Source organism: Protopterus annectens, chromosome 3.part0 (genome assembly GCF_019279795.1).
Source record: "Protopterus annectens isolate FY-2018-M chromosome 3.part0, PAN1.0, whole genome shotgun sequence".
NCBI lineage: Eukaryota > Metazoa > Chordata > Ceratodontiformes > Protopteridae > Protopterus > Protopterus annectens.
Genome location: NC_056731.1, coordinates 1495146531 through 1495170483, shown reverse-complemented (window position 1 = coordinate 1495170483; position 23953 = coordinate 1495146531). Strand labels below are relative to the sequence as shown.

Here is a 23953-nt window from a genome sequence, read left to right as displayed (position 1 = left end):
TAAGGCTCCAGAGAGCACCCCAGCACTACCAGGCTACAACTCATACCATACATTTCGGCCACAGAACCCAAACCGAAATACAAAAGGCGGGGGCGTATCCATATTCATCAAGGATACCCACACCTCCAGGTTAGTGGCACAGCACGATGCTTCAGAGATCATCCACGTGCAACTAACAATGGGCAAAACTGCAATTCAAATTGTAGCTTGCTACAGATCACCCACCATGTCCCAGGACCCCCATTCCGTGTTTCTGGAAACACTGGGAAACATAAAGGTCCTACCAAACACCCTAATATTGGGTGATTTCAATTATCCAAACATTAACTGGGAGAACTACTCAAGTACTAACTCCCTTGCCCAACTTTTCCTAGAATTTATAAACTAAAATGTCCTGGTTCAACTGGTCAACATTCCTACCAGAGGTGACAACATATTGGACCTGGTCATCACCAACATGGCGACCGGTGTTCCACACCAGCGGTCAGCCCCTCGCTGGTTAGATCTGACCATAAACAAATAATTCTGGATATCCATATTCTGTCCCCACCCCCGGACAAGAAAGCCACCATGAAAAACTTTTCAAAAGCAAACTTCACGTTACTTAAGACCGAGGTGAATGCTTCAAAGCCCCCATGCTGAAGGATAACACTGTCCAAACTGCAAAATCATTTACTAATTCATTCTACGGGCAACTACAAGAATGCATGGATCGTGCCATCCCAAGCCAAACCAAGACTCACTCCTCCAAGAAAAGGAAACCAGTCTGGTGGACTCCTGCCATAAACAAGCTATACAATAGGAGGAAACTAGTACAGAAAAGAGTAAAATCCCAAGAAGGGAAGATAACCCTGATCAGTATCAGCAAGAAACTACGATCTCTCATAAAATCATCCAAGGCGAGCTTTGAAAGAAAAATTGCCAAGGACTCCAAAGATAACCACAAAGCATTCTTTAGCTATGCAAGAATGTAAGTGGCAATGCTCAGATCTGCTCAGAGTTAGTGCAGAATGGCACAAAATACACTAAACCGACCGATATCGCCAACATCCTGGCAGACAGGTTCAGCGCAAACTTCACCCCCCTCTCATCCCCAAAAGAGCCCATAACCATACCAGAAGAATGTAGAGTCCCTGAAATCACACACACTCACGTTAAAACAGCCCTCTCCAAAGCTAAAAACCCAGCATCAATGGGACCAGAAGGTGTCCCAGGCTGTGTCCTACACGAGCTCAAAGACGAACTAACCCCTCACCTAAACACATTGTTCAAACTCAGCCACTCCACAGGCTACATACCCATAGAGTGGTGCACAGCAATGGTTATTCTGCTCCACAAAGGTGGAGCCACAACAGACACCGGGAACTATCGCTCTATAAGCCTGACTAGCTTGGTCTGCAAGACTATGGCGCGCATCATCATGGAACCCATTAACAGAGACATTGGGAACCTCCAAACACTGGACCCTATTCAGTTTGGCTTTGTTAAGGGCAGATCATGCCTCCTAAATCTGGTGGACTTCTTTGAGACTGTTACCAAGGCTATAGACGAGGGAAAGGTGGTACACACAGCCTACCCAGACCTCGCTAAGGCCTTCGACACCATTCCCCATTCTGGTATTATAGACAAGCTCACCAGCCTGAACATAAACCCCTACGTCACAAGATGGGTTGCCAACTGGCTCACGGACAGAACCCACATGGTGAGAGTTATGGCAGCTAGGTCCTTCTCTAAACCGGTTACAAGTGGTGTTCCCAAGGTTCACTCCTAGGACCCCTCCTGTTCGGCATATACTTCTCAGAGGTACAAGCAAGCACAGGAGGACTAGGGCTGACCAAGTTGCAGACGACTGCAAACTAGGAGCTATAATTGACTCTCCTGCTGACACAGACATCCTCCAAAAGGGTCTCACTGAGACGGATACCTTGTGTCAAAATCATGGCCTCAAGTTAAATCCCAAAAAGTGCATAGTCATCCCCTTTGGAAAAAACAAAGTACCCACAAACTACCACATAGGTGGTAGTCCCCTAAATATGGAAGACGTAATAAGGGATCTGGGGACCCAAGTAGACAGTAATCTCACCTTTGATAATCACATTGCCAAAGTGGTTAGAAAATCCTTCTACGTGGCCCACCTAATCATAAAAGAGTTCACACCCAGATCAAAAGAGGTCATTTTGCCCCTCTACTCATCAGACCCATCTTAGAGTACAACACCCCATTTGGGATGTACCTTACAAGAGACCTGCAACAGCTACCACAGAAGTACCTCACCAAGAGGATCAATGGCCTCAAACAGATGCCCTATGCAGCTCGACTAAAGAAACTCCAGTTGTACTCGGTTGCATACCATCTACTCAGAGGTGATCTCTGCCTGACATACAAGGCCATGTCCAACCCAGAAATGATGGACATGCTCCACCTAAAGAAAACCTTATCCCCTTGAGCCACGCGCTCTAGGGATCTAAACCTCATCACAACAATAAGCAGGACGTGCTGGAGGGATAGATTCCTGTCCCAGAGACTTCCCATGCTTTGGAACAAGATCCCAATCTACATTAGGCAGAGCTCCTCACTAAAACTCTTCAAAAGAAACCTTGACAAGTGGATGGGAAACAGAAAGTTTACCTCAGGGATCACTTCAGTGGCTCTGCTGGACAGAGACACAGGAAAGTAATCTAAAGGGACAGCGAAAGCCAACACATTCTGGCTAGGCTTATGAATGCCTTCGGGCAGATAGCCTAGTACCCACCTATGAGAGAGGAGATTAACTGCAGAGCGAGAAGTACAGGCAAGTGAACAGACGTATTAAGTAGAGAGTTACACAAAGCTGAAATAGTACAAATATAGGAACTGTAGATGGGGTTACAATATTAAGGGCTGGGAAAAAGTTGAGGGAGTGATAGAAGGTCATAGTGATGTTAAGTACAAATATTTGAAAGAGATATTGTAATAGAGTATAGTTTGTGTATGTACACTAATACTGCTGTACAATGCAGTAAGGAACAGTAGTGAAATAAGTACATATGAAAGAAAAAGTTATGTAATGGCTGGTGTAGTAGGGGTGTAGTGGCTACACTATTACAATAGTAGTGGGTTGTTGTATGATGTGCTACTCATGACTGTCAAAAGCAGTGACAGTGAAAGGATTTCAATGGTGCATTTCTTCAGCTCTATTCTGAAATTTTTAAGGACGAAAGTAGACAATGTCCTAGGAACTTTGTTCAGTACCTTGGTGCTATTTTGGCAAAATTACAAATGTGTAAGAACTTACCTTAAGAGTAGATGTCCTACTTTTCACTGCTACATTATTCCTTACTGCAGGGATATCGTACAGAGGATAGCCATCTGTCCATACAAGATAACAACGCCTTAGGCCCTCCCAGGCACCATATGTCCTAGGGTCCAGGAAGCAAGGTACATAAGTGACATACAAGTGCATAATCCTCAGAAATGTACTGCCACAGGGGAACCAGAGCAACTCAAGAAGTACAGAAAAGAAAGGACGTGTATCCAGAAAGGGGAGAAAAGAGGGACCCCTTGGCCAAGGGGCAAGAAAATAGAACCAAAAAAGGGGGAAGAAAGGAGGGACAGGATAGTGCAAAAGTGAAAGGTAGGACATCTACTGTTTATGGTAATTTCTTGAAAACAACTGCACTATGTCTCTCCTCATCACTGATGCAGTATTCCTTCCAAAAGGGAGAATACAAAAACTAGTGAAGAGGATGGGAGCTGGAGGCAACTCTCTAAAAAAAAATGTAGGGTGGCCCTGGCAAAACCTGACCTGGCCCTAGTAACTTCATCTGACTTGTAGTGTTTTGTAAATGTATGTACAGAAGACTAAGTAGCAAATTCCAAACCAGATCTAACATCCAGACCCTTGGAAAAAAAAAACACCAGAAAAGGCTACAGCCCTGATAGAATGAGCACAAAGTGAAAAACAACGCTGCTCATCATAAAAAGAACAAAAGGAAATGGCCTTAGAAATCCAAGAGGAAATTATTTTCTTAGAAACAGCAAAAACAAATTTCTTGGCATAAAAGGAAATAAAATGTTGCACAGATTTCCTAACATCTTTAGTCATATCCAAATAATATCTGACCTGCCTATGCAAATCAAAAGTATGTAGAATCCAATCAGCAATATTCTGAGGTGAAGAGAAAAAGAAAGATGCATGGCCTGATTTAAAAGACATGTCATTGACCACCCTGATCATAAAAGGAGGATTGGTGTGAAGAGATACTTTCTCTCTGTGAAAAAAAAACATAAAAGGGGAAACTATCATAAGGGCCTGAAATTTAGAGACTCTCTTGGCAGAATTAAGAGCCACCAACAAAACACTCTTCCAAGTACAAAGTTGTAGAAGCTGCTGCATGTTCAAAAAGAGACTGAGTCAACTTTTCCAGAATAAAATTAAGGTCCCAAGAAGGTGGAATGGACTTTCTTGGGGGCCTCACGCGAAGGATGCCTTTCAAAAATTGCTTAAAGTCAACTCTAGAGGAAAGGGGAAAATCCAAATGCAGAGAAGCAGAAATGGCTGACAAATGAGCTTTAACAGCTGAATATGCCAGCTCAGAATTCAGCTACTCGCACAAATAAGAAGAAACAGTAGGCATACACAATAAAAGAGGGTCCTGATCATGCTTGTGAAGCCAAATATAAAATCTCTTCCACTTAGCAACAGAGGATTTTAGAGTAGTGGGTTTTCTGGCCTCCTGTAAAACTCAAAGCACGTCCTCACAAAACAGGTGCTGAAAAGGAATCAAAATCCTGTCACCCAAACTGTCAACTGTAGGTTGTGCAGATGAGGGTGGACAAAACACCCTGTTGTCTTGTTTGAGATCCATCCAGTGAAGTAACTTGTGATGACTACTCCTGACTAGATGAAACAGAAGAGGAGACCACTGCTTTCTGGGTCAAAAGGGAGTTACCAACAAGATTTTTGGCCAGTCTCACATGATCTTGTGTAAGACTTTGGATAACAGGGGAAGGTGCTTTAAGTATACATTAACGGGTCTATATTACCACAGCGAAAAACCCTATGCTCGAATACTGAAACATTGACCCCTATACAGCGATCCACGAAAATCCCAAATGCACTAAACCGCAAAAAAAAAAAAATCGAACTGTCATAGTCGGCCAACCCCACCACCCATTACATACTACCTACCCAAACAAAATAAATAAACCACATGCATACACTAAACAAACCCTACTTCTAACCTAAACTAAAGCACCAAAACCCTACCTCCAACACTACACTAAACTCCACAAACACAACTATCTATGCACTCTCCTTAACCCCTCCCTAACCCTAAGGTCTGTAACTACTGTACACATCCCCTACAGACATGCACCTAAACAAAATAAATAATACACACACACACACTTAAAAAAAACCCCTACACCTAACACTACACTAACTCTTACATACATTATCTATCTATGCACTTACCTTAACCCAAATCCTAACACTAAAGTCCTATCTATCATACATTTACCTTACGGAGCTATACCACAGACAGGCCAACCAAAACAAATCGACATTTTGAAATTTGTGGTTTTGAACGTTCGGGGTTTAGTACTTCACGCAATACGGTTCGACGTCTTCGTATTCGCCTAAAGGGATTTTCGATCGCGTAATAGGAACCCTACATTAACAACCCCTTCCAAGAAGAAGACATGATGTCCATTTTCCAAGCCACAGACATGGCACCTGAACAGAACATAGAAAGTTGCCTGTTCAGAGGAGAGGCAAAAAAGATCTGATTGAGGAGTATCCCACTGATGGTTAATTTCCAGGAAGATCTACTTGCGAAATATCCATTCGTGAGTATCTGACCTGTACCAGTTCAGGTTGTCTGCAATAAGGTTGTACTGTGAGGGAATGTAAACAGCCTGAAGGATCAGAAGATGGCCGACATCCAACTTTCAAACAAGAACAGCCAGTCTGCAAAGAAGGTATGATACTGTGTCCCCTTCCTTGTTTATGTACCACATGACAGTAGTGTTATCTGTCAAAACCCTGACAGGACCTGGAGTTCAGAGGGAATGCAGGGCTTGAACAGCTAAAAGCAAAGCTCTCATCTCTTTAATGTTGATATGGCCCTCCATTTATTGTACGCCTACACTCCGGACCTGGACCCTGCTGTTGTTGGAAGAAGCCTCCTACCCAGATTTGAAGCTTCTATATACAGCTCCTGAGGGGGAAGAGCTCGAAAAGGCAGGTGTGGATTCAGAGAGATCTGATGAATTCAGCACAGAAATTCCTGTCTGAGATGGAGCAAAAGAGGAAAGGGAAATTCCTGAGGAAGCCAATGCTGTAGTCAAATTGTCTTTAGATACCACCGATGCTTCCTCATGTGGAGTCTGGTGAAATGAACCAAAGAATAGTGAAACCCATGTGCCCTAGGGCTTGTAGAAACTCTCCTGCAGACACCACTTGTAAAGGAAAAAATGACTGGAAAAATGCTGTCAAGAAGATAGCTTTGGAGGAGGAAGAAAATCCATCACAGGTAGTGCATGAATCCTACATACCAGGAAGATTTGATCGTGTGAAGAGGTCAGCACAGATTTTTTGTGAATAAAGGAGAACCTCACATTGTAAAGCAGAAGCATATTAAATTTGAGAGGCGGTAGAAAAATCTGTTGAGAAGGGTATTAAATTAGAAGGCCCTCCAAATTGGGAAAATCTGAATACCATGGATTCTTCAGTACACTATGACCCGAGCCAGGCATTTAGTAAAGAACATCTGTGCTGTAGAAAGACCAAAAGGCAAAGCAGGGAACTGATAATGTGAGGAAGAAACAAAGAAGCATAACATTTTCCTGAAGGGAGGATGAATAAGAATGTGAAGCTAAGCATGCTTCACATTCAGGGAGACCAGTTAGGTCTGAGGAAGCAGCAAGGGAAACAGGGACTGGAGAGAGAATATTTTGAAAGAAGGGACTCTCAGAAAACTGTTTACAAAGAACACATCCAGAATGGCCCTCCAAGACCTCTCCTTCTTGGGAACCAAAAATATTCTGGAATAAAATCCTGTACTTCTCTGGCAGGGAAAAAATGGGATGACTAATTCCCCATGCTAAAAGGCTTTGAATAATAGGAAAAAAGTGAGGAAACTGGCAATGTGTGGATGCTGAGGAATCCCTGAAAAGGGAGGAAGGGATTTCCAAACCATAAAGTAAACTTTTCTGAATTATGGAAAGACCCCAAGAATGCATGATTATCTGCTGGCAGATGGGATAAGATAAAGTTAACCAGAGGGAAAGAGGAACTTGGCCAAAGGGTGGGTAAGGATTAATGCCAAACAGAAGCAGACTTGTCATAAAAATAAGGCTTCCAACCTCTAGAATCCTGAGCAGACTTGCAAGGAAATACTCTTTTTAGAAGACCTCTTGCCCTTTACGGGATGCTTCTGCTGCCTATGCATAAAGGAAGATTTAGAATATTAATTCCTTTGAAATTTAGGGATAGGGGAAAGTAAAATCTGCAGCATCCTTATACACACATTGATTGTCACTTAAAAACATATTACCTAGCCAGCTGTTGCAAGAACATTCCACGATCCATATACATATAAAGACACCTCACCCATGTTAAAGGCACATCAGACATTTTTCAGGCAAAAAAAATCTATCTATATAAGTGTGTGTGTGTGTGTGTGTGTGTGTATATGCACACAATTGTAAACATATACACATGTATAGGTGTGTGTGCATGTGTTATGTATGCATGCATGTGTATGACATGTATAGCTGGTAGTTTTCATTCAACTATTCTGACCCTTCAGTGATGCAATTTTGGTGTACCCAACCCTTAATGACGAATGTGTCTGACAGTCACACACCACAAAAATATAGCTAAGAGTAAACATGTAGGAGCATCTGTCCAGACCTTTAGCCTCACCCCATATGTAACCATTCCTCTGCCACATGCAGAAAAATAACAAGTGTACTTAAATGTGCGTGGGCACCACAACTATTGACAAGCTACGCAGCAGGTATCTCTTGCTTCTTATCTTACAAGTCAGATCTGGCTCCTATAGTGACCTCAAGGACAACCATCGCTACCCATGGAGATTTCATAGCAAAAGGGGAGAAAAGGAAGTAGGTTGCTATATCACACACTTGCGCATTCACACTTGTGTGCAATTTACAATCCCCGAGCCACTTTCTGCATGTCTTTGAATGAGGAAAGAAACTATGCAACCACAGGTAGGATGTGCAGATCTGCAGAGAAACTCCTGGCTGAGAACCAAACTGGAGTGCATTCAACACTAAAAGGAAAGGTCAAACAGTAGGCAGAAATGAAAAATCATAATCAATGTATTGGAAAGTTATGATTAGGTGACAGACAGTGATTCTTCCTTGCTTAACTTATTAGAAAACGCACAAAAATTATTTTCAGTTAGCAAGCGCTGAAACTATAGTAAGGGTGCAGGATTATCAGCCTAGTTCTTATGTAAATCCACCTCATTCCACCTAAAAGAAATCATCCTGCAGTAGTAATCTGAGCAGCCATACCGTCTTACAAATCTATATTGCAGCAGACATTGCCTGGTATAATGCTGCCAATATTTAGCCTAATACATGCTTTTCAGTAACTTGTCTGTTTTCAAGTTAGCAAGGGTTAACAGGACACATGTGGGTGTTTATATATTTATATATGTGTGATTTATATATATATATATATATATATATATATATATATATATATATATATATATATACACACACACACACACACATACATACACATATATTTATTTATATATATATATATATATATATATATATATATATACATACACACACACACACACACACACACACACACACACAAAAAACAGCCACACATAAGGAGAAAATGGAGAAGGTTTCAAAAAAGAAAGAATTAGAGCATGCTCAAAATACAGAAGTATCACAAGGGAATTCAAGTTGAACAAGGCAAAAAGTACAGTTTTGTACCTACCATAAATGTAGATGTTCGAAGATCCACATTGCTGCAGTCCTTACACTTGGGTAGTCCGCTGTCCTCGGTCGGCCCGAATATCAAAGTATAAGGCTGACGTCGGTCAAGGCGCATTTGACTGACATCAGGACGTCAGGGTACAAATGCGCATGACCGACGCCATATCCTCAGTCTTTTCTTGCCCCAGATGTCAGAAGACCCTAAAAATAAAGGTCAAAACCAAAAGACAGCAAACAACCAACCAACCACTCTTGCACTAACTATATGTACAATATATACAATATACACAAAATGTACAACCCAACCCACACAACCACCTCTAACTGCAGAGGGAAGGAGGGAGGGTTGGACTGCAGCAATGTGGATCTTCGAACATCTACATTTATGGTAGGTACAAAACTGTACTATGTTCTTCATCTCACATTGCTGCAGTCCTTACACTTGGGTAGAATCCCAAAGCAGAGGTAAGGGAGGATGGCTAACTACAAGGAAGCAGGAGCTGCCAACATGCCCTGCAAAACAGCAGTGGCAAAACCAGCCCTGGATTTAGAGTAAAGTGGCAGGTGATAATGCCTAGAAAAGTATGCACTGAACTCCAAGTAGCTGCCTCCAAAATATCCTTGGTTGCCACTCCCCTCAAAAGCTGTTGAAGTGGCAGTAGCCCTAGTGGAATGAGGCCTAATCCCAGCTGGAACCTCCTTGCCATGATGGGAATAACAGAAAGCAATGCAAAACCCAATCCACTTAGAAATAGTTTGTTTTGACACAGGCTTGCCCTGAGAACTCAAAGCAAAAGAAACAAACAACTGCTGAGACTGCCTGAACCCTTTAGTTCTGTCCAAATAATAACGCAACTGCCTGTGTACATCTAAAGTGTGCAAAATCTTTTCCCCTTTATTTTGGGGATTTGCATAAAAAGTAGGCAAATGAATAGTTTGGTTTAAAGCCACACTAGAAACCACCTTAGGCATAAAGGAAGGATTAGTGCGTAATGATACCCTATCCTTATGGAAAATCAAGAAAGGCTCAACCGCCATAAGGGCCTGCAATTCAGAAACCCTTCTTGCAGAGGTAATTGCCAACAAAAAGCAGTCTTCCATGATAAATATTTCAACTCAGAAGTAGCTGCAGGCTCAAAGGGTTGTAGAGTGAGTTTCTCCAACACAAAATTGAGATCCCAAGCAGGAGTAGGAGCTCTTCGTGGGGTCTTATATTCTTTGCCCTCTAAGAAATTGCTTGAACAAAGGATGAGAAAACAATGGTGGGACACAATCATAGTGAGCGAAATTGCTGCAGCATGAACCTTAATAGAAGAGAAAGACAAACCTTTGTCCAGTAACTCAGTAAGATATTGAAGAGCCACACTCAAATTAGGCTCAGAAACATCAAAATCTTTGCTGCACTCCAAAATAAAAATCTCTTCCATTTATCTGCGTACACTTTCCTTGTACTAGGCCTTCTAGCTTCCAAAATCACATTCAAAACTTGTTGTGGAAGTTGAGACCCTCTATGGTTCAAAACAGAATATGCCAGGCTGTTAGGTGAAGAGAGTGAAGTTTGACATTCAGCAAATGGCTGTCCTCCTGTGACAACAGGTGTGGAATCGAGGCAAAGGCCATGGAGGCTTCCGTACCAGACTTCTCAGTAATGGGTACCAGTGCTGTCGAGGCCAATCTGGAGCTATTAAAATCATCCTTGGCTTGTCCTGTCTGACCTTTACAAGTACCTTTGGGAGGAGAGGCAGAGGAGGAAAGGCATACACATGAAGATTGCTCCAATTGAAAGAAAGAGCATCCACTTTCCAAGCTGTGGGATGAAACCTTTTTGTGCAAAACTTTGGCAGCTGATGGTTTAGTGGAGAAGCGAACAGATCTATGTCTGGAGTTCCCCATGACACTGTCAATTTCTGAAATACATGAGGATCCAATTTCCACTCGTGGGGATCCATAATTCGTCTGCTCAACACATCTGCTAAGGAGTTCTGTGCTCCTGGCAGAAACCTTGCCTGAAGATTGAGCTGTAAACTGAGAGCAGTCTCCCACAAAATCATTGCTTGCCTGCATAGAGGATAAGAATGCGTTCCCCTTGCTTGTTGATGTGCCACATGACAGTTGTGTTGTCTGTTAGAATCAACACCTGCCCTGGAAGAAGTAAATCCTTGAAAGCTATTAATGCAAACTGGACTGCTAACATCTCCTTCAGGTTGATATGTAGATGTTGTAGTCTGGCAGGCCACTTGTCTTGTATCCACTTTCCATTTAGATGAGCTCCCCAAGCTTTGTCTGAGGCATCTGTCGTTAAAATCTGACTCGCCTCTGGCCGGGTCACAGAGAGTCCCTTGTTTAGGTGACATTCCTGAGCCCACCACAAAAATTCCTTTTGAATGCAAGGTATTATTTGAATGACAGTGTCCAGATTCTGGCAGTGCTGTGTCCATACATTTTTGAGATACCATTGCAGCTTCCTCAAATGCAGTTTGGCATTGGGAAGCACCAGAATACAAGATGCCATGAACCCTAAGGCTTGAAGGACTGTCCTTGCAGTCAGCCCGGACTGATGAGATAGCTGATGGAAGTAAAGGGATAGACTCTTTTGTTTGTCCGGGGTTAAAAAGGCCATCTGGGATGCTGTATTCAGTCTCACACCCAGAAAGCACATGTCCTGAGAGGGTACTAGACTGGACTTTATTTCGTTCACAGAATACCCCAGGCATCTTAGCACTGCTATCACATATTCCAAATGATGAAGAAGCTCTTCCCTTCCTTGAGCCAGAATCAGGCAGTCGTCCAAATAAGGATAGATCTGTATTCCTTTTAGCCTGAAGAAAGCTATCACTGGAGCCAGAACCGTGAATACTCTGGGCAGTAGATAAGCCATACGGCAATGCAGACTACTGATACTGAGAAGTCCCAGCTCCGAGACGCAGATACTTCCTGCAACTTAGTCTGATAGGAACATGAAGGTAAGCCTCCTTGAGATCCAAAGGTACCATCCAATGATCTTTGCCCAGCAGAGGTAAAAGCTGCTGTAACGTCAACATTTTGAACTTGGGAATGTCCAGATAAGTGTTGAGGGTAGATAAATCCAAAATTGGTCTCCACGTGTTCCCCTTCTTTGGTACTAGGAACAGGCGAGAATAAAATCCTAGGCCCACTTCTGGCATAGGGACCGGCTGTATGGCCCCTATTTGGAGTAATAGAGAAACTTGCTTGTGAGCCTCTATTCTTTGTTGAGGAGGAACGTCTGGCATGCCTTTGAAAGGAGGCAAGGTATGGAAATAAAACCTGTAACCGTGGTGTATGATATCCAATACCCATCTGTCTTGGGTAATTAAACTCCAATTTTCTTTGAAAAGTGCCAACCTTCCTCCCAAAGGTGCTGCCAGACGAGAAGGCTCTGGCAGCTGAAAAGGTAGGTCATTGGGTCTGTTTACGAAAGGACTGACCCCTGCCCTCACCAAGACTGTGCAGGAAAACTCCTGTTCTAGGCCTGAAAGAGCCCTGAGCTCTGCCCTACCACGTCTAGATCTACCCCTAGACTGGGAATCATAAGAAGGATACGTCCCACCCCTTAGTAGGCCAATTTCTACTAAACTTTGGAGGCTGGACCTGCAAAAAATCTTTAACAGTCTGCATAGACTTAGCCTTGTCTTCCATTTTCTTTAAAACTGCCTCAACAGGAGGACCAAACAACATGTCAGATTGTAAAGGAGCATCTAAAATCCTTGTTTTAACATGTTCAGACAAATTTTGATCCCTTAGCCAGGCGTGCCTGCGAAGAACTGACCCAGTGGCAGCCACCCTAGACGAGGCCTGTACAGCATCAAAACCACATTGCAAAGAATGCTTACCCACCTGTTCAGAAACATGCACTAAATCTTGCAACTCTTTACAATCAATACCTACTGCCAGAGCATCAACCTTAGACTTTAATTGTGAAAGGAGATAGTTCTGGTATTTCAACATGTGAAACTGGCAATTCAAAGCCCTCATAGCAAGAGTGGAAGAAGTATAAACTTTCTTTCCCCATCTATCCAAGGCCCTAGCCTCTTTGTCTGCAGGAACCGGATTCTTAACAACAGAAGCCTTAACACCCTTAGGCCCCTGACTAACAGTTTCTGGGTCAGCCCTAGGACTCTCAAACAGATCCTTATGAGCTTCAGGCACCCTGTAGTACCTATCCGGCTTAACAGGAGCAGGAGGCAAAGAATCAGGATTAAGAGAAGCCTCTGTAAAACATCTTGTACTACATCCAAAACAGGAGGTATAGCCAAAGGCCTGTGCTGGGGTGAAAACAAAAATGCCCTAAGCCTTTTCCTGGAAGCAGAGAAGTCCTGACCTTCCCACTTAAAATGCTCCCTCATGGAATGAAGAGTTTCTGAAAAGAAAAATCCTCAGGAGGAGAAGCAGAAGGAGTAGAATCATCCACATCAGAATCAGAATAAGGAGAGTACTCCTGCAAGTCTTCAGCCGAAGACTCTGAAACATCTGAAGCCTGCTCAAAACCCCCAGCTCAGGCTCCAACCTAGGTCTCTTATCAGGAGGGGCATAGAACCCTAATTAAAGTAATCAAATCTTCTGCCATTTTAAGCATATGCTTCTTGGGCACAGTACCTGAAGAGCTAGGGGTAACACCAACTGAAGCCAAACCTGGCCTGCCCCTGGGAGAAGCCTTTGAAACAGAAGGAGAGGGCCTAGCCACCCTAGGAAGGGAGGGAGTATAGTAACCTGAGAAGCCCCTCAGCCTGACATGCCTCCTGAGAGGCCACATCTTGCAATAATAAGGTCTCACCCTGGGAACCCAAAGAAACCTCCGCGGAGCCACCGGCTCCACCGACTCCTCTCAAGAAGCGGCGTCCGGTACAGGCGGTTCTTCTAGCCTAGGCTTAACTGCCTTGTCCCTGCGCTTCTTCGAAGAAGCGCGCCGGAGCATCCGACGGCATTTTATAATTACACCGCTTCCCAAAGACTAACCTTGCACAATCCAACCTTCTCTTTATAGTGCATTTATTAAATCTAGCACAAGAGCGACAGCCAACAACGTCGTGCTCAGGCCCTAAGCAAGGAATACACAAAGTATGATAATCTCTATGCGGTATTTGTTTCCCACAAGAAATGCAATTATTGACTTTTTCTGACATCCGGTAAATCACTGAGGCAAGAAAAACTAAAATATTCCCAACGGGGTACTTAGCCCACTTTGAACTCGGTCTGAAACTTCGAAATCGAAAAATCTCAGAACGCCAACCGGCACTTGCAATGCTGCTTCTGCATCGGACTATGCGGCAAAAAAGACTGAGGATATGGCGTCGGTCATGCGCATTTGTACCCTGACATCCTGATGTCAGTCAAATGCGCCTTGACCGACGTCAGCCTTATACTTTGATATTCGGGCCGACCGAGGACAGCGGACTACCCAAGTGTAAGGACTGCAGCAATGTGAGATGAAGAACATCAATTGTAACAGCAAAAGGACACAATCAGAAGGCAAATTACATGATAACTCAGAAGCTAGAAGTACGTTATAGAGGTCATAGCGTGTATCTAAATGTACTTATCTTGCACTGTTTTTCTATTACAGCAATAAACATAAGTAGACCAACACATTCAGATAAATTATTGCATTAGCTGCAGAAGTCAATACTGCCTTGTAAAAAAGAAAGTCTGGCATTGGGAGAGTTGTCTCACTCTGTTTTGATAAAAAGACAAAAGTTCAGTCCTGAAACAAACTACTACTAGAATAACAGAAACAAACCTTTGACCTTTTTTTGCATTGTTTTATACTGTCTGAAATGGGTAGTAACAAACATCTGATCAGCACATGAAGCAAAATACTTCTGCTCACAGAAATGGAATTGCCTCACTCTTGGTGAAAAATGTGGCAAATTCTTGCTATATAGTGCTGTCAAACCTAGTATTTAGCAGCAAGGACAGACTCCAAGACTAAAGAGAAAATTAGTTTACTGACAATGTCAATAAACAATAAGTCTGCAAGTAGGTGAGCACAATCATTTTTTTTCACTTTCTGATGCTAACAATTAATGAAACAGATGCTTGGACTTCCAAGTCTGTCCCATCACACAGCTCTTTACTTAGTGCAGCACACAGTTATACACTAAGGTACAAATCTATGTGTGTACAGAAGTGCATATCAAAGTAGGCTCTGTATTCATTTTCTCCCTACCAAAGCCACTGTCTGTGTAATATTTCTTCCTCAACTCTGGAAGGTTGACTAATCTTCTAGCTCAGTTGATTTTAGAAGTGCTCAATACAAGCTGATGCTTTGCCTGCTCACGTCAACTTACTATGGACCACTTGTCTCAGGGACATTGTACACTTAAAAATTTCTAGATGCCAATTTGTAATTTTTATTTTTGTAAGCATTTCAATTTTATTGTTAACTACTGTACAAATATGTTTTGTAACCAATCATTTTTCTTTTCGCTGTGTAATGACAATTTCCTTTAGTCCAGCTCGTGAATGAAAATTCTTCCTGCTGGATTACTTCACATACCAAATTAACAATATTTTTTCCAGCGCTTACTAACTGTGGCAAGGCAACACACGTGAGGCACTTGACTCAAGTTTAGTGCATTTTATTTACAATGAAAAAAAAGTTAAAGTTTATCCTTTCTAGGTAACCTTCTTACATAACACAGTTGTTTCAGTAATTCACAGCTTAGTTCTGGCAAATACCTCAGTTCAAGTCAGGCAAATAACTCACAGTTTAATTCTGGCAAGGAATTCACAGTTCATTAAATCCAATATTCCAGCCACCTGCAAGAACAAATGCTGCAACCACTTTAGTAAACTGACAGGTTTGAGTTCTACACCACTATGCAGTTCTCCACCAAACACTTCCCAATAACTCACTGTTTTATGGGTTTGACCCAGAAATTATCTACTGTATCTACTCCGGACATCAATCCCACTCTCACAAGACACAAACGCCTTTCACCCAGAATCCCTACTCTAGGTCCAGATCCCTCTCCCTATGAGGAGACAAACATGTACTCTCTCTCTCCCTTTTTAAAAGAAGAGGGCATGGTCTCCACTCAAGGTAAATATAAAACGTCCTAACAGACACCCCAGGCTTGCAGCTCTGTATGGGTCTATATTAGAACATAGAATGTTTTAAATATCAAATGCTCTAAGGAGCAAAAATGCAGGACCTCAAAGTGCTTTTTTAGAGATCACAGTACAGTGAATATTGAATATTTGCCCTTTCCTCACTGTAGTCCGATCTCGGAGTTGGTATATATATATATATATATATATATATATATATATATATATATATATATATATATATATATTTAGAGGCCTGCATATTTGCTCTTTAGAGTGTTCGATATTTAGAACATTCGATGTCCTAATATAGACCTGCTCTGTATACCCCATAGTATTTGCCAGGAGGTCAATATCCAAAACAGCTTATCATGTTTGTGATTTATCTATCTGAGCTTCTTCAACTCTTCAGGTTTGTATAGTATTAACTGTTGCTATGGACAGAGATTAAAAGCTGCAATGTCTACCTGCTAATAAAACACTTTCCTGGACGCCAGGAAGAGGTAATAATCACTTAGTCTTCACTTAGTCTCATTTCAAAATTTTAAAACTCAACATGATTAAACACAAATATGCTTTGAAACAGCGTTTCTTCTTCAAAACAAACTTTGCAACAGCACACTTTACAAATAAATACATTGAAACAAAAATTACTTACTTGAGAACATGAATTATGCATCAAGCCTCGGTAGGTCTTAAACATCACATTAGCTGGATTTAGAATACTTCTAAGTTTGTCAACTGTTAGGGAGCCAAACATTAAAGGTACCAGTGGGTCGAATTCTCCATGGCACTGAAGAATATGAATGTCTTTGTTTATACTATTGGCTGATGCCTGCAGAAAATATGAAAGTTACAAAGTGAACTTTAGCATTTATGCCACATTCAGTTTTTACTTCATACTCCATAAAACACTTTACTAACCTGCCAAAAAGTGCAAGTATTCAGTGAATCTACTGAATTTTGAAAAGGCCTTCTGAAGTGAGCATAAAGTACAGTTGCGTAAGTAAACTTATAACAGTAGATATCGAAATAGATCAAACAGATACCGTTGCAGTAGCCTAACCTGTAACAAATGTACATACCTCTTAACTGCACATATTTTTGCATAATGTCCAGATTTTTGCCTTACATTTTTGGTCTGTTTTTCAAAAAATTTGTTTTTTTCTGGCAAATTAGTGGCAAATCATTAAAGACTGAAGTTAGAAAATAATGACAAAGATTTGACTTTCAGACTTCATACCCATCAGAAAATTCATGTTAATGCAAAACCTTTTATTTTATCAACTTTTTTAAGTTTTTAAGAGCAATATTTAAAAATTGTCCCTATATTTGGGCCTTTCTCCCACTTTTATTTACAGCTTTGTCCAGACTTCATGCTCTAAGAGGTTGAAAGGTATGGAGATGTATCCTGCCAAGGATCAGATGTCTGGCCAGCTTACAAAGCTTTAGGGCACCTTCCACACCCCTGAACATCCATTGGAGCTCATGAACGAGACTCTATAAAAGCAGGCATGCAAGCACCCAAATTCAGAGCTTTCTTGCCCAGAAAAATAGGGAGGCTATAGCCCTATTAACAAAGTGTGCACTAAGCAAAGAGAGGGAGTAGAGCCTTGAACATGGTGTAACAAAATACAAAAAAGGGGGAAAGGAGGGAAGGTGTTTGCACTGCATTAGTGATCTATATGCACATTGATCATTAGATCACTGTTGCAGTAGTCTAAGCTACATGGGACTAATATCAAACCTTAGAAAGAAAGGGAGGAGGTAGAAGGATCAAAATTCAGGAGTCCCTGAAGAATAGTTCTAGTAAATCCTTCTCTAGCTCTAGAGCTCTAGAGGAACAGTACATTTTGTTATGCTTACTAAAATTGCGGAGAGAAGACCAAGTTGCTGCCTATTGAATAGTTCTAGACTCTGTCCCTTAAGAAAAGGCAACAGAAGTAGCTGTTAGCCCTGGTAGAATGGGCTCTGACATTGCCTGGAAGTGACTTGCCATGATATGAACAACAACCCTGAATGGCATGGGACAATCATTTAGAAAGTCTGTTTTGATGTTTTGAAACCAAATATCCCTTCTTTCTCCCTTCATAAGAAATGAACAACTGAAGAAGTCTTTTCTTCTGACAATATAGTATCAGAGTTGACCCTGAACATCTAGAGTTGCAGAACTTTCCCTACCTTTTTTTTTGTTGTTGTTGTTCAGGAAGGAATACAGAGAAATGAACAGATTTGTTCAAGCTGAACTCTGAAATAACTTTAGGCATGAAAGAAAATTTTTTTTGAAAGGTACCCTTATCCTTATAAAAGCTGTAATAGGGATGAGTAGTAGAGCTGCTAAGAGCATGAAACCCAGATACTCTTCTTGCAGAAGTCAGGGCAATGAATAACAGTGTCTTCTGAGATGAACTTTAAGTTAGCCTCGCGAGTTGGTTCAAAAGAAAAAGAGAGTAAATTTTTCCAGTACAAAGTTAAGATCCCACAAAGAAGCCACCTGTTTTTAGGAGGACGAATATATAATACCCTTTTCAGAAATGGTTTCACTTGAGATAAAGAAGATGGGGGTCCACAGGCAGACATGCAGAAAAGGCTGAAAAATGAATCTTAATGGAAGAGTAAGAAAAGCCAGAAAGTAATAACTCACAAATACTGCAGAACCAAAAAGGTATTGGGGCCTTAGAAGATCTTGTTTCTTACCAAGGCACCAACTAGAACATCTTTTCCACTTAATCACATATAATTTCCTATCAGAATGTTTCTTGGTGTAATTTAATACCTGCTGCACATCCTCAGAGAATAGGTACCTAAAAGGTACTGAATTTCTATCTTTCAGGCTGCAAGCTGAAGAAGTCAAAGGGCTGGGGTGAATCAAAGAACCTCTGTCTTGTAAGTCCATCCTTTGAGTAAGCTTGAGATAACTGCCCTTGGCTATTTTCAAAAGAAAAGAAAACCATTCCTGCCTGACCCAAAAGTGACAACTAATATCTTTGGAGAGTCCTTTTGGATCTTTAAAAGCACTCTTATCAGAAGAAAGAGTGGAAAGTCATACAAGAGCATTTCAGTACCTGGGAAAGAAAAGGAATCTATTTTTCAGGCCTTTATGCAAGGAGCTCTGCAGAAGAACTTCTTTAACTGTCTGTTATGAATGTATGCTAACAAACCTGCTGGAGGAGTTCCCATAAGTGAATGATTTACTGGAGACCCTAGGGTGTTAATTTTCTTTCATATGTGTGTGTGTGTGTGTGTGTGTGTGTGTGTGGGGGGCTCAGTCCTGTTCCCTGCTCAGCTTGTCTGCCACAAAATTTGCAAAACTTTGTTTGGACAGAATGTAAGTAGCCTGTAGGAACAGACTTAACTGTAGGGCCAGCTCCCTGCAAAATGGGTAAAAAGTGGGTAAGAACTGCCCTCTTTGACTGTTTATAGACCACGAGTGTGGTGTTTTTTGTGATGACTAATAGATGTCTTGGACTCCAAAGAAGGTTTAGTAATTTGATAGCTCACATGTCTAAGGTTTAGTAATTTGACAGCATTTTATAATTTCATAATTACTTTGATGTCTATGTGCTTCTTATTGTCCTGATGTGTCTACAAACTTGACTTTGAAAACTGCTCCCTAATCAAAATCTGTGCTTACAGACTGAGTAGTGGACTAGAGGAGAGAAAGGGAGATCAGGACTATGGGATGGCTGTATCACTCACCAGTGAATTAATGTCAGCAATCAAATCTGAAAGGAGAGGGGTGCAGGTGTCAGGTCCAGATTTATTTGAGGAACAACCAAATTTTCCCATATGTAATCTTGCCAGGGGAATCATGGGAACTTTAGATGCCTTAAATCCTAATATCATGTGAAAGTCTATGGCTGCTGTGTGAGCTTGGAAAATATCAGGAATTGTTCCTTGTAAAGTCCACTTTGTCCTGGAGACAAAAAGACCATCTTGAGGGATTCATGTGGAAGACTGCCTTGACAAAAACAGAATGAGGAAAGACTTTTCAAGGTTTAGTAAATACCCCAGACTGAGAAGGTTCTTTACAAAAATAAGAGCTTCCTAATACCTTGAAAGAGTGTATGTTAAAATAAGGCAGTTGTCTAAATAAGGAAAAAATTGTGAATGTCCTGCAACATGCAATTTGCTATTATTGCAAAACACTTTTGGAGCAAGTAGTAACCCAAAGGGTACAGTACAAAACTGAAAATGTGAACCAGACAAAGAAAATCAGACAAACATTGTGCAACACTTAGATGCCCGACTCACCAGAGTGTACAAGGAGAGGCTAACAGTTAAGTGCTTATCTGGAGCCTGGGTTAGCCAAGTTACGCATGCACTCAAGTCATTACACCACCAGTTCCAGAAGGATTCTATCATATTTCACATGGGTCTTAATGACTTGAGACATATTTCCAGGGACTACATGAAATAAGACATTACTGATCTCTCTGTGTGTCTCAGACAGGTATGTGCCTTGTACTGAGCAGTATTCTAACTTCACCTAGGATGATGCCACAGTATAAACAAAACATGGCAGACTTCAATAATTGGCTTAGTTTCTGCTGTATTTCCATGGGGGAATCATCTTAAAGTCCCATCTCTATATTCTGTCCCTACAATTTATTGAGAAGCGAACTATGCCTAGCCTGGCATGCTGCAACTCCTGTAGAAAATGAACACCATAAAGCATAATAAAATATACTCATTTCTCCTCTAGTCTTGCTTCCCCTGATAAAATTTACTTACCTGATCGTTTTTGCCAGTCACAGCAACAATCAGGATCCTGGTACAACCTGGTCCGGGGTCACTCTGCTTCCCTCCCCTACCCCCATTCCCATCCCACCTCCTCTTCCATTATAGGTTCATAGGTTAGTACTGGGCTAAGTGCCCTTGTAAGCCATTGTAAGCCTAGCCAATTATCCCTTGTGAGACTCAAACCCTGCATCTTGTGTTTCTAAGGCAAACACCTTAACCATTAGGCCATCCTCCCAACTCTAGATTTATATTTCCTGTGACTCCTCCCTCCAGCCACCGGAATACCATTCCTAACCTCATTAACGTCCTCTCCCCCATCCTGCCACTTCCTCTCCATTAACACAACACCCCCCACTTCCTATTTCAGCATTTACAACCAATTTTCAATCCCTATACTTCAATTATGTACCACTTACGAAAACTTTTATCACTCTTACTTGGCCATACTGCTTTATTACTCCTAGTATCCCTCTCCACCTCCACTCACTGTAGAATAAAAACATCTCCTCCTCCATTCACAACACTAGCTATTCACTTACAACATAATTTAACTAGTTACTCCAACATCTCACCATCTCTACAAGTAAGCAACACCTTATGTCTAGCATAATCACACTTCACCCCCACTAATACTAAACTGAAAGTAAAACATTACCCACAACTATCTTTAACAAAAGCACATCAACCACAGACACTACTACACCTCCTCCTAGTATTACCTCAGTGTGGAGATGTTCACCTCATTCCAGAACCAAATAACCTGTCAAAATATACTAATTCCCCTAAAGCCTGTAATTTATACTTTGCAACTATTAATGCATGAAGACTCTGTTAACACAATTACTGAATTTCAGTCTTGACTTTCTCACCATTCACTGGATATAGTAGCAATAACTGAAACCTGGCTTAAAGCACATATATCGGACTCTGGAAGCCTTCCACCAGGCTACAACATTCTTTGTAATGACAGAAACCATAAAAAAGAAGGAGGTGTAGCCTTAATTTACAAGGACTCCTTAACAGTAAATATACATCCAAAACCAGTCCGCATGTTCAATAGTATGGAAATTCTAATAACATCCCTCCATATAAACCCTAACAAACAACTCTGTATTGTCACCATCTATATTCCTCTTGGTCAAAACATCCCCCACTTAGAAGACCTCCTATGTTGGCTTAAACACAATATCTACCAAGAAACTATTATTCTAGGTGACACCAACATCAAATGGCAAAACCTAACCTCCAAAGCTCCTAACACTAGCATTAATCTCCACAGTTTCACATAACTTATCACAGAACCTACACCTGCATTAAACACCAGAGCTGAAGCTATGTTAGATTGGATTTTTGTATCCCACCCCAACTACTACACCACTACCGGCACCCTCACAAACACTTTAAGTGACCACCTACCGGCATACACCCACAGAACCCAACTTCATATCCCCAAACCACACACATATGAAACTATGAAGAACCTCTCCCACTTTAACCAAAACATATTTATCACTACCCTTCACACTCAGTACTGGTCCCCATTAAAATCACTGCCCCTAGACGATGCTGTACACTATTTTAATAACATCTTTCTTAGCATATTAAACAGCCTAGCACCTCTTTGTACAAAATTAACAATTCAAACCATGCCCCCTGGTTAACCGAGCATACCAAACAAACCCTCCTGTCTAGGGACAAAGCCTGGAAAATCTGGAAAAAATGTAGAACTATAGAAAATGAACAAAACTTTAAAAAACTTAGAGATGCTGCAAAAAAACTTATTATAACTGATAAGAAAACCTATTTCTCCTCACAACTATCCTCCCAAAGTAATAATCCAAAAAAATTCTGGAAATCTGTATCCTACCTTCTTAACCCAGGTAACATTCAAAACCCATCACCCTCTCCTGACCAAGACCCTTATCAGCTAGCACAAATATTTAACACCCACTTCAATGAAATAATCCAAAAGCTAGTCAAGGATTCATCATCAAAAACACCCCCAATTTTAAAAATATCACACAAATAGACACCATATCTACCTCTATACACACAGTAGCGCCCTATAATAGTATCCCACCCAATCCACCATTCTCACTACAACCAGTACCTACATCCCTAATTCTAAGATTGCTAACCAAACTAAAGCCCTGCTCACTGTCCGCTGATAAATTACCACCCAAATACTTACAACTTGTAGCCAGAGCTATAGCTTAAACTGTTAGCATTCTTATCAATTGTTCTATTGCTGAATCTTATGTGCCCCAACTATGGAAAAAATCCATTACAACCCCACTACACAGGGTGGTTAATACCCACGATCTCTCAAACTACTGACCAATCTCCGTTTTCTCCCCACTATCACAAATCTTGGAAAAATACATACAAACCTAAGTACTAAATCACCTCAACAACAACCTCCTAGCTCCCGCCCAACATGGTTTCCACCCTGGTCATAGCACCACCACAGCTTTACTCTCTTTCACTGATACTATGAATAAAGCTCTTGATGCTGGCCTATCAACTTCAGTACTTCTGTTGGACCTATAGAAAGCTTCTGACAAAATATCACAACCTAGTACAGCACTTAGAAAAACTTGGATGCTCTCTAAGTGTAATAACCTGGTTTTCCTCTTACTTAAATAATAGACAGCAATCAGTTAGATGGCAAAACCAACAGAGTAAGTACCTAGCAAATAACACAGGTGTCCCCCAAGGGTCTATTTTAGGACCACTACTCTTCAATATATTAATTAATGATGTAAATAAAGCCTCCCAACAAAGCACATTGATTCAATATGCAGATGATTCAACTATCATCTCCTCCTCCAACAATTTCACTACCCTCCAGAAGATCACCCAAGATGCTTTCTCCTCCACAGAAACCTGGCTAAATGACGCCCAGTTAATGCTGAACCCCAAAAACCTAAACTGTTACTATTCTCATCAAAACCTCCAGATGCAGAGCGCAAAATCTTTTCACATAAGACAGCAGAGCAATGCCACTATTCATATAGCACTGCCAGACTATGGAACAGCCTACCCTCTAATATTACTCAGCTTGACTCACTTATGGCCTTTAAAGCTGTACTAAAAACCCCACTTTTTAAACAATCCCAGCTGTACCTGTAAAATACAGTGTAAGCCCCCTTAACTTCACAAACATAAT

At 41.3% G+C, this 23953-nt stretch overlaps 1 protein-coding gene across 1 annotated transcript in view; it reads right to left on the bottom strand.

The window, feature by feature from the left end:
• Window positions 1-23953, bottom strand: part of LYPLA1 (lysophospholipase 1) — a 501567-nt gene that overhangs the window by 70622 nt on the left and 406992 nt on the right. The window contains exon 8 of the mRNA XM_044065511.1: window positions 16700-16876. Coding sequence (XP_043921446.1) covers window positions 16700-16876 — 177 coding nt within the window. The remainder of the gene's footprint in view (window positions 1-16699; window positions 16877-23953) is intronic.